The sequence below is a fragment of the Schistocerca piceifrons genome, chromosome 5, assembly GCF_021461385.2.
Source record: "Schistocerca piceifrons isolate TAMUIC-IGC-003096 chromosome 5, iqSchPice1.1, whole genome shotgun sequence".
NCBI lineage: Eukaryota > Metazoa > Arthropoda > Insecta > Orthoptera > Acrididae > Schistocerca > Schistocerca piceifrons.
In genome coordinates, this window is record NC_060142.1 from 515168546 (window position 1) to 515184190 (window position 15645).

The following is a 15645-nucleotide window of genomic DNA, read 5'->3' on the forward strand; positions in this document are numbered from 1 at the left end:
AATTTATTTACCTTTTTCTCAGTATCTATGAAGGCTAGAATTATGAAATTTTATATACTTATTTCTATACACCCAATTAATTTTGTCTCAAAAGTAAATTTTGAAATTTTGAGTTGAGACACGGGGCAAAGTGTTTGGAATTTTGCATGAATATTATATTATACATACAGGATTATAAACAAAATATTATTAAAATTCACCTATACGATATGTTCAAAAAACCTCATGAGAGAGGTTCACTATATGCAAAGAGATTAGACAGAGAAAATTTTGTAGAAATCTCTTGAATAGTTTCTGAGAAAAAGGTACATATACTATTTTCTGAAAATAAGATTTTTAAATTGCATGAAGTTAAATGTGTATAATCCAATGAACTTAACTGTAAAGTGTGTTAATTTAATGTAAAGGATACTACAAAATTTCATTGCCGTATCTTCTAAATTGTGAATTTGGTGCAGCTTTCAAATAATGTGTGCTTTCCATTAACGGCCCCTTAACTGTGAACGTTTCAGCATCAACCTCGCCCACTCGCCATCATTGGAAAGATACGATTGCAGCCTGAAATCCCTACCTGTGTCTACACCCGCCTAATATTTTTCTCCTGTTAATTTTACCTGTCACCTGTCGATTCACAGTGATCGTCCACGTTCTTCCCAAGTAATCCTGTCATCTCAGTGACTAGGACACGGCCCTGTTGCAGTGGCTGGGGGAGGGAGCCCTGCGGTCGCGCATGGAGGGCCACGTGCTGCTGGTGCGGCTGCAGTGCCGCCAACCACACGACGCCGCACGCCTTCCGTCCGCCGCCGACTCTGACTCTGACTCTGACTCGGCCGCCTCCGCCACGGCAGACTTCAGCCCCTGCGTGGCCTTCCGCGTCGCGGGTACACCCAGGGAACCCGGTACGTCTCTTCTCACGCCAACAATGCAGTCTGCCTGCGCGGTATCTTAGTCTTACCTATTTATTTAAGAATGAAAAATACTATTAAAGGAACACAAAAAGGCGAATAATCCTGGGCAGAGTAAGGAACGTAAAAGAAGACCTCTTGATGTAGTCGCGCTTTTAATCCACCCCTCGAAATTTTATATCCCTAGAAAAAAACATTCGTGCTCTTGTTTCTTGTGGCTGGCGAATCTTCTGGATTTTGGACACAGCACCAAAGACCTCAGCTTACAAAATGCAAGATATTGTTGTGGCAACACCTTGCAGCTGCTGAGAGAGCTCACTGCGCTGGGGATATAGGTTTAACGCATAAAAAAGCGTCAATATGTCAAGATGTTTTGTGACGGATAGTTGCTCATATTTTCAACATTTACGAATTTTGGGGTGACGCTATTGTTTCAAAACTAAGTGGTTAATGTTTGGCGTATTAAACACGTTGAACATGCACACAGATGGTCAACCGATATTCGGTATGCACGTTCTAGAGCTAAGAACGGTTTCAACACTTGATTTAATTAGTGGATAATAACTTCGTCGGTCAATAGCACGTAGGTGTAGTAACCGGAATGACGATCACCAAGTCACTATCCCATTATAGAATATAGGTGCTACCACATAATCCTTCAATATGACCAAATGTGGTTAATATTGTGTGTATATGATAGCAGTGATGCCATCACCTAGCCATACACAACTGTTTATTAACATAATTAATGTCAGTCGTATCCATATAAGTATCACGGGAGCTTAACGACATCTTGCCACAATCTACTGCATGCGAAGTTTTTGTTGAGACTAGCCGGATCAGTTTAAATAGATCTTACTCAATGACGTTTAAAGGTGTCCTTTGGAGCGTTGTTCGCCAAATCACATCATAATTTCACCATTTACCCGTCATCCTCCCCTAGTTCTTTAAGTACATATTGACCTGTGTCGGTCAATTATTTTAAGTGTGTTGACCGGAGCGATGTTCGCCAAGTCACACTTTAGCTTTGAGCATAATTGATCTCTGTTGGCTTCATATTATCCTTCCCACTCCTAAGTTCTTTAAAGTAATTAAACTTCGTGCTTAAGCACAAAATTTACCTAGACAGGCCACACGTGATGTCTTCCTCATATCATGACCAACGAATACATCATAAATGTTAAGACAGTCGATCTACGTACGTTCTGCACAGGATAACATATACGCCCTTTTCCTCAGCTGTACCTTTCTTTTATTTGACTTTACTAGTAAATTCAAGGCCAAGAGTTAGGTTCCCGTCTTGTCTCAAAAAGTACCCATCACACAATTTATGCGCAGGCGCAAGGTACTGTGTCCGCCTAGGCGGGCTTCATGAAGCTGCGGTCAGTTCCAGTACAGTACTCGTGGCTGCCGCATCGCGGTCGCGAAGTTGGACCGAGGCAGTTTCAGATACGTTTTTACAGTCTGGCGATAATTTATGGATTTGTAGTTTTAGCTTGACGATGTCCACTTCGGACAAACGGTAGTTACTTTTATTTTGAAGAAGGTTGGGTTATCCACACTGAAACCTAGGTAAATCTAGATAATCTTTGCAAGTGAGGCTGCTGATTTTTAAAATTAAAATTAGTCACATGTTTAGTGGCAAGGGGCATTTCAACGTCAATCTTATAAATACACTCAAAGACAAAAAGAACATGCAACAAGAAGGAATTATCCGAAGCCGACGGAAATTAGTAGACGTGACGAACGGGTAGAGAAACAGAAATGATTACAGTTTCATGAAAACTGCTTCATTTGTTCAAGAGAAAGAGCCACGCCAACTAAGCAAGTCAATAATACGTTGGTGCAACTCTGGCTCTTATGCGAGCAGTTATTCGATTTGGCACAGACTGATAGAGTTGTTGGATGTCCTTATGAGGGATATCGTGCCAAATTCTGCCCAATTGGTGTGTTAGATCCCAGGACGGCTTGTCATGAAGGGCAACAAAACTGGACGTAGAATATTATTAGCGTACCGCTGTACTGTAATGACAACCAAAGGGGCTCTGTTATGAAAAGAGATGACACCCAAGACCATAAAATATGGTTGTCGGGCTTTATGGCAGGCGGCAGTCAGGCTGGTATCCCACCGCTCTCCCGGTCGTCTCCAGACGCGTCTTCGCTGGTCATTTGTGCTCAATTCCAAACGGGACTCATCACTGAAGGCATTTACACTCGCTGATACAAATGTATGTACGAGCACGTTGCTGGTTTATAAAATGTATGTATTCTGAATAAAGTCCTACCTTCATTTTACAAACAAATTATTTTTCTCTTAGTTAAATTTCTTTCATTCACTTCAGTTTTTGATACTTTTGCAAATTTCTGGTCATCGATGCCTGAAATGTAATTGACTGTAGTAGAATAGTCTGTGGTTATTATCCGCAGCACCCAGACAAAACAGCGGTACTTCGACGATATTCTACGTCCTGTTTTGCTGCCCTTCATGACAAGCCATCCTGCGCTTACATTTTAGCTTGTAAATGCACACGATTAAAGTTTCTACTGCTTGTCTTCGTTCCTGACAAACCTACCTTGGCCAGCAACGTCGTCACGTCTATTCCCCACTGAGAAAAAATGTTCGAATGTGTGTGAAATCTTATGGGACTTAACTGCTAAGGTCATCAGTCTCTGAGCTTACACACTACTTAACCTACATTATCCTAAGGACAAACACACACACCCATGCCCGAGGGAGGACTCGAACTTGCGCCGGTACTATCCGCATAGTCCATGACTGCAGCGCCTTTGACCGCACGGCTAATCCCGCGCGACATAGGATATTTGGAGCATTGTGGGCAGGATCCTCCAACCAGCTCGTGATTTTGACGATCCAACTCGCCAATTGGACAGAATTTGGCACGATATCTCTCAGGAGGACATCCAATAACTGTATCAATCAAAGTCAAACCGAATACTGACTGCATAAGGACCGGAGGTGGACCCAAGCTTTACTGGCTTGCTCTATTACTGAAGTTCTTTCTCTTGAATAAACCATCCAATTTTTCTGCAGTGTAATCATTTGTTTGTATGTACATGTACATAACTTCCTTCGAGTTCCGTCGTCCCATTAGAGTAATTGCTTCATGCTGCGTCGTTTTTTTTCCCATAGTGTACATTTTCCGGACTAGTTTTATTTTCCTAACCTGTTCATCTCTATAATGTCTCTAAAGATTCCAGAATTCTGTTCTTAGTTTTAATTAGTGCATAAGTCATCTTTTCTTCTTGACTTGGAAGTACCGTATGAGGGAAATGTCATACTAGAGAATTGGAGACACAACGCTTGCGCTGGGAGCCGACAGTGTCATACTCCCTTTATCGTACTGCTAGCGAAAGCAATCCATTCCTCTACATCTACATCTACGAGATTACTCTGCTATTCACAATAAACTGCCTGGCAGAGAGTTCAATGAACAGCCTTCACGCTGTCTCTCTACCGTTCCACTCTCGAAAGGCACTCGGGAAAAACGAGCACTTAAATTTTCCTGAGGGAGCCCTGATTTCTCTTATTTTATCGTGATGATCATTTCTCCCTTTGAAGGTGGGTGCCAACAGAATGTTTTCGCAAACGGAGGAGAGAACTGGTGATTGAAATATCATGAGAAGATCCCGTCTCGACGAAAAACGCCATTGTTTTAATGATTGCCACTCCAATTCACGTATCATGTCTGTGACACTATCTCCCATATTTAGCGATAATACAAAACGAGCTGCCCTTCTTTGTACTTTTTCGATGTCATCCGTCAGTCCCACCTGATGCGGATCCCACACCGCACAGCAGTACTCCAGAATAGGGCGGGCAAGCGTGGTGTAAGCAGTCTCTTTAGTAGACCTGTCGCACCTTCTAAGTACTCTGCCAATGAATCGCAGTCTTTGGTTTGCTCTACCCACAATATTGTCTATGTGATCGTTCCAATTTAGGTTATTTGTAATTGTAATCCCTAAGTATTTAGTTGAATTTACAGCCTTCAGATTTATATAACTTATCGCGTAATCGAAATTTAGCTCATTTCTTTTAGTACTCATGTGAATAACTTCGCACTATTTTTTATTCATGGTCATTGGCACTTTTCGCACGATACAGATATCTTATCTAAATGATTTTGCAAGTCGTTTTGATCATCTGATGACTTTGCAAGACTGTAAATGAGAGCTGTTAAGGGGGGTAGGGCGTCAAACTGGCCGTCTTGGAGCAGGAGAGACACCACAGGAAATTTTAATTTCCACTGTCTATACTTTTACGAATAAATTCATAAAACTTTGTCAGCATGACGAGGAAGGATTCAGGATTCACAATCATAGCAGTGGAAGTTCAAAGAAAATAACAAAATAATTTTTTTAAAATGTGAAAGTTCATCATTTTTCACTTCTATTGGCTGCGTTTGTTGCTATAGGTACACGTTTCTTCATAAATAAGAGAGATTCTTCAATGAATCTTGCAGAGCGTACAAACCATACATACAGGTGTATGAAACTCTAGAGATTATTTAATTTATGAAAAAATGAATGTGCTGTTACGTTTTAAACTTTATGTTTCGAAAAAACTCAAATATTATATTTAATTATCTCAATTTTTACCACAGTTTTTAATGTATTTGGAAAATTCTAGAGTTTCATACGCCTGTAAGTATGGTTTGTATGCTGTGCAAAATTAATCGGAAAATCTCCCTTACTTATGAAGAAAAGTGTACCTATAGCAACAATTGCAGCCAATGGTAAGTGAAAAAAAGGTGAAGTACAAATATAAAAAAATAAATTATTTTATTATATTTTTGGACTTCCACCACTATAAGTGATAATCCTGAATCCTTTCTGGTTATTGTGACAAAGTTTTATCAATTTATTTTTAAAAGTACAGACAGTGGAGGTTAAAAATGCCTGTAGTGTCTCTCCTGCTCCAAGTCGTCCCGTTTGACGTCCTACCCCCCTTAAGCTGTTAAGTGGCAACAAACTTTTGTTGTCGATTAAAACTGATTTTTTCCGTGCTCGGTGCAGACAGCGGCTTATCAGAGGCGGACGGCCGGCTGGGGGCTGCGCTCGGGGGCGGCAGTGACGGCGGGGGCCTGAGCGCCAGCGAGTACGTGGCGATCGGCGTGTGCTCGCTGCTGCTGGGGCTCGTCTACGTGGCGTCGGTGCTGCTATACCTGCACGCGCGGCGCGGCGGCGGCGGCTCGTCCAAGTCGGGCTGCAGCTCGGCGGAGCTGGGCCTGGGGGCGGCCGAGCCGCTGGAGCCGCCGCCCGTCGTGAAGCGCAACCCGCTGCTGCTGCAGCCGCAGGCGCGCGCCGGCCGCCGCAGGCGCCGACACGAAGACTCCGACTCGTGCTGCAGCTCCGCCAGGTCCTCCGACGCCAACGACGACTCGCAGGGCCCGCTGTCCGACGACGAGCGCGGATCGGTAAGCTCCACACAGAAATTTTTGGCACATTAGTGCTTTGCAGGCATTATTGGCACTATTACCTGTGATGGCGAAATCTTTTCAGGTTGATGTCAGTCTTGGAATAGTGACGCTTAAGGGTATTTAGAGATGACACACAAGGGTCGTTTGTGCATCGTGAATGACCCTCCCTCGCCTTCAACTTCATGCAGTTCTCTAATGCAGATGGCGTTGATACACTATTGGCCATTAAAATTGCTGCACCACGAAGATGACGTGCTACAGACGCGAAATTTAACCGACAGCAAGAAGATGCTGTGATATGCAGATGATTAGCTTTTCAGAGTGGAAAGTTTCCAAACGATTTCTCATACACAAACAGCAGTTGACCTGCGTTCCCTGGTGAGACGTTGTTGTCATGTCTCGTGTAAGGAATAGAAATGCGTACCATCACGTTTCCAACGATGATAAAGGTCGGATTGTAGCCTATCGCGATTGCGGTTTATCGTATCGCGACACTGCTGCTCGCGTTGGTCGAGATCCAATGACTGTTAGCAGAATATGGAATCGGTCGGTTTAGGAGGGTAATACGTAACGCCGTGCTGGATTCCAACGGCCTCGTATCACTAGCAGTCGAGATGACAGGCATCTTATCCGCATGGCTGTAACGGATCGTGCAGCCACGTGACGATCCCTGAGTCAACAGATGGGGACGTTTGCAAGACAACAACCATCTGCACGAACACATCGACGACGTTTGCAGCAGCATGGACTATCAGCTCGGAGACCATGGCTGCGGTTACCCTTGACGCTGCATCACAGACAGGAGCGCCTGCGATGGTGTACTCAATGACGAACCTGGGTGCACGAATGGCAAAACGTCACTTTTTCGGATGAATCCAAGTTCTGATTACAGCATCATGATGGTCACATCCGCGTTTGGCAACATCGCGGTGAACGCACATTGGAAGCGTGTATTCGTCATCGCCATACTGGCGTATCACCCGGCTTGATGGTATGGGTTACACGTCTCGGTCACCTCTTGTTCGCACTGACGGCACTTTGAACAGAGGACGTTACATTTCAGATGTGTTACGACCCGTGGCTCTACCCTTCATTCGATCCCTGCGAAACCCTACATTTCAGCAAGGTAATACACGACCACATGTTGCAGGTCATGTACGGGCCTTTCTGGATACAGAAAATGTTCGACTGCTGCCCTGGCCAGCACATTCTCCAGATCGCTCACCAATTGAAAACGTGTGGTCAGTGGTGGCCGAGCAACTGGCTCGTCACAATATGCCAGTCACTACTCTTGATGGACTGTGGTATCGTGTTGAAGCTGCATGGGCAGCTGTTCCTATACACGCCATCCAAGGTGTGTTTGACTCAGTGCCTAGGCGTATCAAGTCCGTAATTACGGTCAGAGGTGGTTGTTCTGGGTACTGATTTCTCAGGATCTATGCAACCAAATTGTGTGAAAATGTAATCACATGTCTGTTCTACTATAATATATTTCTCCAATGAATACCTGTTTATCATCTGCATTTATTCTTGGTGTAGCAATTTTAATAGCTAGTAGTGTAGTATCAGCAGCTCAAGGTCTTTTCGTTGCCGGTGCTGTTGTCTACAGCAATGTTTGGCAAGGAATTGCAGAAAGACTTTGACAAGATTTTAACTTGATGTAATGAATGGCAGCTCTTTTTAACTGTGGCTAAATGTACATTGCGCTAAAGGATCACTATTTAGCGGATCACGTTTTAGCGTATCACTTTCTCTCACATCGGGACTCAAATTCCTCTGTAAGGGTATAAACACCAAGGCGTGGTGTCCAGCGACGTTTTCTACGGCTCGACAGACAGCAAGGTGTCTGTACATGCGAAAGAAAGACCAGAGCTCAGAAGCTCATGTGATGTGTACTGTGGATTAATGATGTCCCACTGGCACGAAACTCCACCACAGTTCTGCCTCCCACCACCGTGAACGTGTAACACTCAGCCTTTCCTTTGACTGCTCTGCTATGGAAGCGCGTCGCCCAACACTAAAATCACGCAGTGGGCGAGGAAAACGTGTCAGCGCCGCTCACAATCGACACGAAAAGGCCACAGGGGGTGGCACAAAGGGCGTCAGTGAAACCACACCTTCCTTTCGGATGTTGATTCCCACCCATTTTGCAGTCGAAAACGACAGTTCGCAGGGCGATCAGAAACAGGAAGTCGTTCTTCACAATCATTGATACTGGTGACATCCCCCTGACGCTTCAAACCTCCTCAAAGGGCATCGTTGGCTACCAACAACTCTGAACGTGACCTCAAGTCATTCAAAGCGCAGTGCTACCGCAATTTTTGCTCTGGTGTGCAAGTGAAGTCACTAGCGACCGTTCAAAGCCATTTAACGAAATTTGAAAGCGATATGAAGCAGCAAAGGGTTCTTATGATTTTTCAGTGCTCTTGTTTCACGCCCTCGTGCGGCCTGATTATGGAGGGGTGCGATATTCACACACGCGTCAATAAAATAATTGCGATCGCTTCTCAGCTTTGGTTACTGATAACTAGATACCGGTGTCTATGAGTTTAATTTGTACACCACAGCACTGAAGATGATCGCTATGTGATTGAAAATCGATTTCGCCATCAATAAAACATCAATATTACGGCCAACGCTTACCCTCCTTTTAATAAAACGGCAAACGGTCCCTCTAACACTCCCCGCCTCACCATCCTAAGTTAGGAAATGACCATCGCTGAGCCATCATACGAAGGGATGAAATATGGGTGAGAGGGGCTGTGACGACCTTCCCAACGTCTAACACGTCCACGACGGGGTTGGGCAGAATTATGGTGAAATTTTGTGGCAATGGGACATGATTAACCCGCTTTACACGTCAAATGAATTTGTGAGCTCTGGCCTTTTCTTTCCCTTGTGTCGACACCTTTCTGTCTGAAGCATTGTCGAGCCCCAAGGTGACATTGCAGGGCGCCATAATTTTGCACCATTACAGAAGAAGTCTGTAGGCACCTTTGAGCCAAATTTAAAACTTGTGCGTTGCAATGGGAAACATTTACGTGGTTTCGAAAAAGTGATGCTCAGTGTAGTGTGGTACTGCCTGCAACGTCGCATGATATAAGTATTGACTGTTAGTACCAGAGTGGTTAGCACACTGGACTCGCATTTGGGAGGACGACGGTTCAAACTTGTCTCCGGCGATCCTGATTTAGGTTTTCCGTGAATTCCCTAAATCGTTACAGACAAATGCCGGGATGGTGCCTTTGAAGGGGCACTGCCGATTTCCTTCCCAATTCTTCCCTAATCCGAGCTTGTGCTCCGTTTCTAATGATCTCGTTGTCGACGGGACGTTAAACACTAATCTCCTCCTCTTGTTCATGACAGGGAGCGATACGAAATGCGACGATCACCTGACATACCTTTTAGGGAAGACGAATGGAAGATTTAATTTGTTGGAAGGGTTCTGGGAAATTGTAATGCGTGTGTAAAGGAAATCACAAATAAGACGCACGTGCGATCGAGTCTGAAGTATTTTTCCAGCATCTTAACTCCGTATCAAATGGACATGGCGACAGATGTCCAACGAATGCAGAAAAGTGCAGCGGGTGTGGAGACAGGTTTGTACAGCCCGTGGGAAACTACGCACTCTGATCGCGAACACCTATTAGTGAGCACTAATATGGAGTGTCTCCACACTTCGCCTTGACTGCTTCAGGTTTACTCAGGACGCTGTATGACGGCGGAGGAACGGTAGATCATTCTTCCCGAAGAGCCGGATCTAGAGAAGGTAGTGATGTTAGACGCTGGGGAAAGATTCGAAGCCAACGTTCTCACTCATACCAAAGGTGTTCCATTGGATTCAGGTCGGCACTCTGGGCAGTTCAGTCCTTTTCAGGAATGTTATTGTCCGCAAACCATTGTCTCACAGTTGCTGCTAAGTGAGAGAGTGCGTAGTCATGCTGGTACAATTGATCATCCTTTCTTTCCAGACTGCTCATCTGCTGCACACAATGTTGTAAAATGCGCTCATACCCATCTAAATTCGCCATTTTTAAGAGCAATAAAAATTGCACAAAGTATCACGAAGCACTCCCCGATATCGTAACAGCACCTCCTCCGTACTTCACTGTTGGCACTATGCATTACGGAAGCTAACGTTCTCTAGGCCGTCGCCTAAACGTAATCCTTCCGTTGGATTTCCAAAGGGTACGGCGTGATTACTCACTCCAGATCACTCGTTTACAGATGCAGTTTCTCTTTAGACCACCTCAAGCGTCGCCTAGCACTGACTAGAGAAATGTGTGGCTTATGACGACATACTCGACCACTGTACTCCAATCTTCTAAGCTTCCTGCGCAGTCATCGTGTTAGCCCGACTGCTGGTAACACATTGGAAGTCACGAGTGATTCCTTCTACTAATTTCGTGCAATGCTCGACGCTCCCTCTCCGTCAGTATATAAGGTCGCGTTTTTTAGCTGTGGTGTTGCATTCGCCTTTCTGCTTCACAGTCACATCTCCTACTATCGATTTGGCAGGTCTAGAAGGGTTGAAATGTCACTGATGGATCTGATACTCGGGTGACATCCAATGACTGACCCACGTTCGACGTCCAGCCCGATGCATCACCTGTTATGCTACGGATCTGTCTCTAGTGCCATTTAGTGGTCAGTTCCGCATTACATAGGCATATCCGGATACTTTTTGTCAGGCACCGTATGTGCCACCACTTGAAATGCTTGGACATAACCAAACAGCACTTGGTAATTATACGCCGTGACTCACTCCCATAAAAGTACACCTGCCAGTGTTGTATCTGACTCAGGGTAAAAACAGACATCCAGGAATGCGACCATAGTCAGCGGTTCATGTGAGCAGAGATGAAACTCAGAGGGAGACAATTACGGGCTGTATTGTGGGTAATCAAACATTTCCAATTGAAAACGCTGCAGGAGCATCTTCATTGCCCCTGCAGAATGCGGCTGAGAATTGTCTTGGAGAAGAAAACGCACAACAGTTATGTAATGTTGGGTGCATAGCTTCAAGCGAAATTTCTCACCAGGCCTTCGTACTTGGCGGGAGACACTATTGTTCTAGGTATCTTTATGTGCTCCCTGTGTGCTCAGAACTAAAACTAACGACGTAAGGCTATCAACAGGCATACTAGGGACACTACCCAACACACCTGTGCAAAACTTCATCGGATTTTTTCACTGTGGTTTCCATTTCTTGACCGATCGTTTCTTACTTTCCGAATAACCCTCGTATGTCACAGCTGTAGTACGTATATTTTGGCTACTAGTTTATAACTGACCGGTTCATTCTCAAATCTGGCCTACTGAGGCTAGACTGGAACTACATAATCTTTTTGCTTTGTTTTCATCTACATTTATACTACGCCATCCACCCAACGGTGTGTGGCGGAGGGCACTTTACGAGCCACTGTCATTACCTCCCTTTCCTGTTCCAGTCGCGTGTGGTTCGTGGAAAGCCTCCGTGTGCGCTCGAATTTCTCTAATTTTACATTCGTGATCTCCTCGAGAGGTATAAGTAGGGGGAAGCAATATATTCGAGACATCATCCAGAAACACACCTTCTCCAAACCTAGACAGCAAGCTACACCGCGATCCAGAGCGCCTCTCTTGCAGAGTCTGCCACATGAGTTTGCTAAACATCTCCGTAACGCTATCACGCCTACCAAATAACCCTGTGACGAAACGCGCCGCTCTTCTTTGGATCTTCTTTATCTCCTCTGTCAACACGACCTGGTACGGATCCCACACTGATGAGCACTACTCAAGTATAGGTCGAACGAGTGTTTTGTAAGCCACCTCCTTTGATGATGGACTACATTTTCTAAGGACTCTCCCAATGAATCTCAGCTTGGCACCTGCCTTACCAACAATTAATTTTATATTGTCATTCCACTTCAATTCGTTCCGCACGCATACGCCCAGGTATTTTACAGAAGTAACTGCTACCAGTGTTTGTTCCACTATCATATAACCATATAATAAATTCTGTGTAATGTGTGATCGAATGTTATTAATTGTGTCAAGATATGTAATTTTAAAACGTAACTACGATGGGCCAAAACATATACATTTTGTAGAAATGAAACTTTTATGATGTACTCTATTTAAATGTTACAGGTCTATATATGCTAATGACTAGTAACAGTTCCTGCAGGTGGCACTCGTAATCCTTCCATCTCTTGTTCATTGTAAATACTGCATGCACGTGCAAATTATTTTGTAGTTACTAATCACGATTACATACATACATTAACTTCATATGTCTAGATAAATAACGTCATCGCTGCAAAAATGGCTGCAAAAAATGGCGCAAAGCTATCACTACAGTGTCACTGTTGATGTCGCATACGACCTCGTGGCTGCTTTTCTGATTTTTTGACGCCTTAAATTGGCTCTTTGAATCCCTACCTGTGATACTAGTTTTCTTTTCTTTCAGGTGACAGTGGGGTCTTAGCCAAGTGATTTATCTATCGGCAACTTTCCTGCTGCTGGACGCATCGCTAAGAATGCATTCCAAATTAAACACCTAATTACCTGAATGAGATTTTCACTCTGAAGCGGAGTGTGCGCTGATATGAAACTTCCTGGCAGATTAAAACTGTGTGCCGGACCGAGACTCGAACTCGGGACCTTTGCCTTTCGCGGGCAAGTGCTCTACCATCTGAGCTACCCAATCACGACTCCCGCCCAGTCGTCGCAGCTTTACTTCCGCCAATACCTCGTCTCCTACTTTCCAAACTTCATGAATCGCAGGAGAGCTTCTGTGAAGTTTGAAAAGTAGGAGACGAGGTACTGGCGGAAGTAAAGCTGTGAGGACGGGGCGGGAGTCGTGGTTGGGTAGCTCAGATGGTAGAGCACTTGCCCGCGAAAGGCAAAGGTCCCGAGTTCGAGTCTCGGTCCGGCACACAGTTTTAATCTGCTAGGAAGGTTCACCTAATAACCTGTTTTTTTTTGCAGTTCTTTCTGACAATGAAAGCAATGGACGGGCTTTCGTTTCCCAATTTTTTGCTCTACCAAGCAGTGACGGAAGAACTCAAGTCACTGATCGTTGCATAACAGCGCTATATTTACTAGTTAGCATTGCTTTGTGGGTCTCACAAAATCAATTTTCGTGAGGTGTCAGCCGTGGAACAAACATCGCCTCTCGGAGTCGGCAAGTGGGCAAGCGGTCGTTTGTTGAGTGGTCTGGTTGTCGCAGGTGCAGGTCACGGTGACGTCGGCTCTGGTCCACTCTTGCCGGCACCAGTGCGGCGCGGAGCTCTACCTGTGCGAGCCGGCGCTGACGCAGGAGGGCGCGGGTTCGATGGAGCGGCTGCCGCAGGGCGACGTGTCCATCGTGGAGACCACCGAGGGCGACGGCCGCGGCGGCTACGCCGACGCCGACGACCACCTCGCGCTCTGCGCCCCGGGGTCTCTGCGCGGCATCGCCTCGGGCCGGCGGAAGCTCTACTTCAACCCCGCTTACTTCGAGCCGGAGCTCCTCGCGGTCAGTCTCCTCTTATGCAGTTTTGGTTTCTCTTTATTCTATATTCGTTCCCCCAATTGGGGACGGGCTGACACATGTGATGTAACTGATATTCTGCCTACAGTTATTTAACATAAAAGTGGTGTTAAAGATTAGGTTAGTACTTGTTCCATAGAGCATGAGTACGGCACTTCGTAATGATGTGGAACGTGCCAGGTTAATAAAATGTGTCTATACAAGATGTTACATTACACAAAATATTACATGACACTTAATATATTCAATATTTTTTGTGGGGGTTGGGGAAATTACCCACTTACTATATCCAAAAATTCATCTAATGAGTAGAAGGATTGCCATTAAGAAATTCTTTTAATTTCCTTTGAAATGCTATATGGCTATCTGTCAGACTTTTGATGCTATTTGGTAAGTGACCAAAGACTTTTGTGGCAGCATAATTTACCCCTTCTGAGCCAAAGTTAGATTTAACCTTGAGTAGTGGAGATCATCCTTTCTCCTAGTGTTGTAGCCATGTACACTGCCATTACTTTTGAATTCGTTCGGGTTGTTAATAACAAATTTCATAAGTGAATATATATATATATATATATATATATATATATATATATATATATATATATATATATATATATATATATTGTGAGGCTACAATGAAGATCTCTAGCTCTTTAAATAAGTGTCTGCAGGATGATCTTGGACGAGCTCCAGCAATTATTCTCATTACACGCTTTTGCGCAATAAACACTCTTTTACTCAATGATGAGTTACCCCAGAATATGGTGCCATACGAAAGCAGAGAATGAAAATAGGTATGGTAAGCTAATTTACTGAGACGAATATCGCCAAAATTTGCAATGACCCTAATAGCGTAAGTAGCTGAACTCAAACGTTTCAGAACATCCTGAGTGTGTTTTTTCCAGTTCAACCCCTCATCAATGCACACACTTAGAAATTTTGAATATTCTGCCTTAGCTACCGATTTCTGATCGAAGTCTGTATTTATTAATGGTGTCATTCCATTTACTGTGTGGAACTGTATATACTGTGTTTCGTCAAAGTTAATGCGAGCCCGTTTGCAGAGAACCACGTAATGATTTTCTGAAAAACGTCATTTACAATTTCACCAGTTAATTCTTGTCTGTTGGGTGTGATAGCTATACTTGTATTATCGACAAAAAGCACCAGCTTTGCATCTTTGTGAATATAGAATGGCAAGTCATTAATATATATTAAGAACAGCAGAGGACCCAAGATCGAACCTTGCGGCACACCATACTTGATTGCTCCCCAGTTTGAGAAATCACCAGTTTTTTTGCTTATTACGTGAACTGGTTATTTCAACTTCCTGCACTCTCCCAGTTAGGTATGATTTAAACCAGCACTGTCCCATTCATACCACAGTACGTGAGCTTATCTAGAAGTATTCGATGATTTACACAATCAAAAGCCTTTGATAGGTCTCAAAAAATCCCAACGGGTGACTTCCGGTTACTCAGAGCATTTAATATTTCATTAGTGAAAGTATATATAGCATTTTCCGTTGAAAAACCCTTCTGGATACCAAACTGACATTTTGTTAAAACTTTATTTTTACAAAGCTGTGAAGCTACTCTACAATACATTACTTTTTCAATAATATTGGAGACCGGCCGGAGTGGCCGAGCGGTTCTAGGCGCTACAGTCTGGAACCGCTCTACCGCTACGGTCGCAGGCTCGAATCCTGCCTCGGGCATGGATGTGTGTGATGTCCTTAGGTTAGTTAGGTTTAAGTAGTTCTAAGTTCTAGGGGACTGATGACCTC

General features: G+C 44.3%; 1 protein-coding gene across 1 annotated transcript in view; it reads left to right on the forward strand.

The window, feature by feature from the left end:
- The window catches only part of LOC124799116, a 217736-nt gene that overhangs the window by 174160 nt on the left and 27931 nt on the right, over positions 1 to 15645 (forward strand). Inside the window, exons 6-8 of the mRNA XM_047262654.1 lie at positions 701 to 899; positions 5940 to 6340; positions 13557 to 13844. Coding sequence (XP_047118610.1) covers positions 701 to 899; positions 5940 to 6340; positions 13557 to 13844 — 888 coding nt within the window. The remainder of the gene's footprint in view (positions 1 to 700; positions 900 to 5939; positions 6341 to 13556; positions 13845 to 15645) is intronic.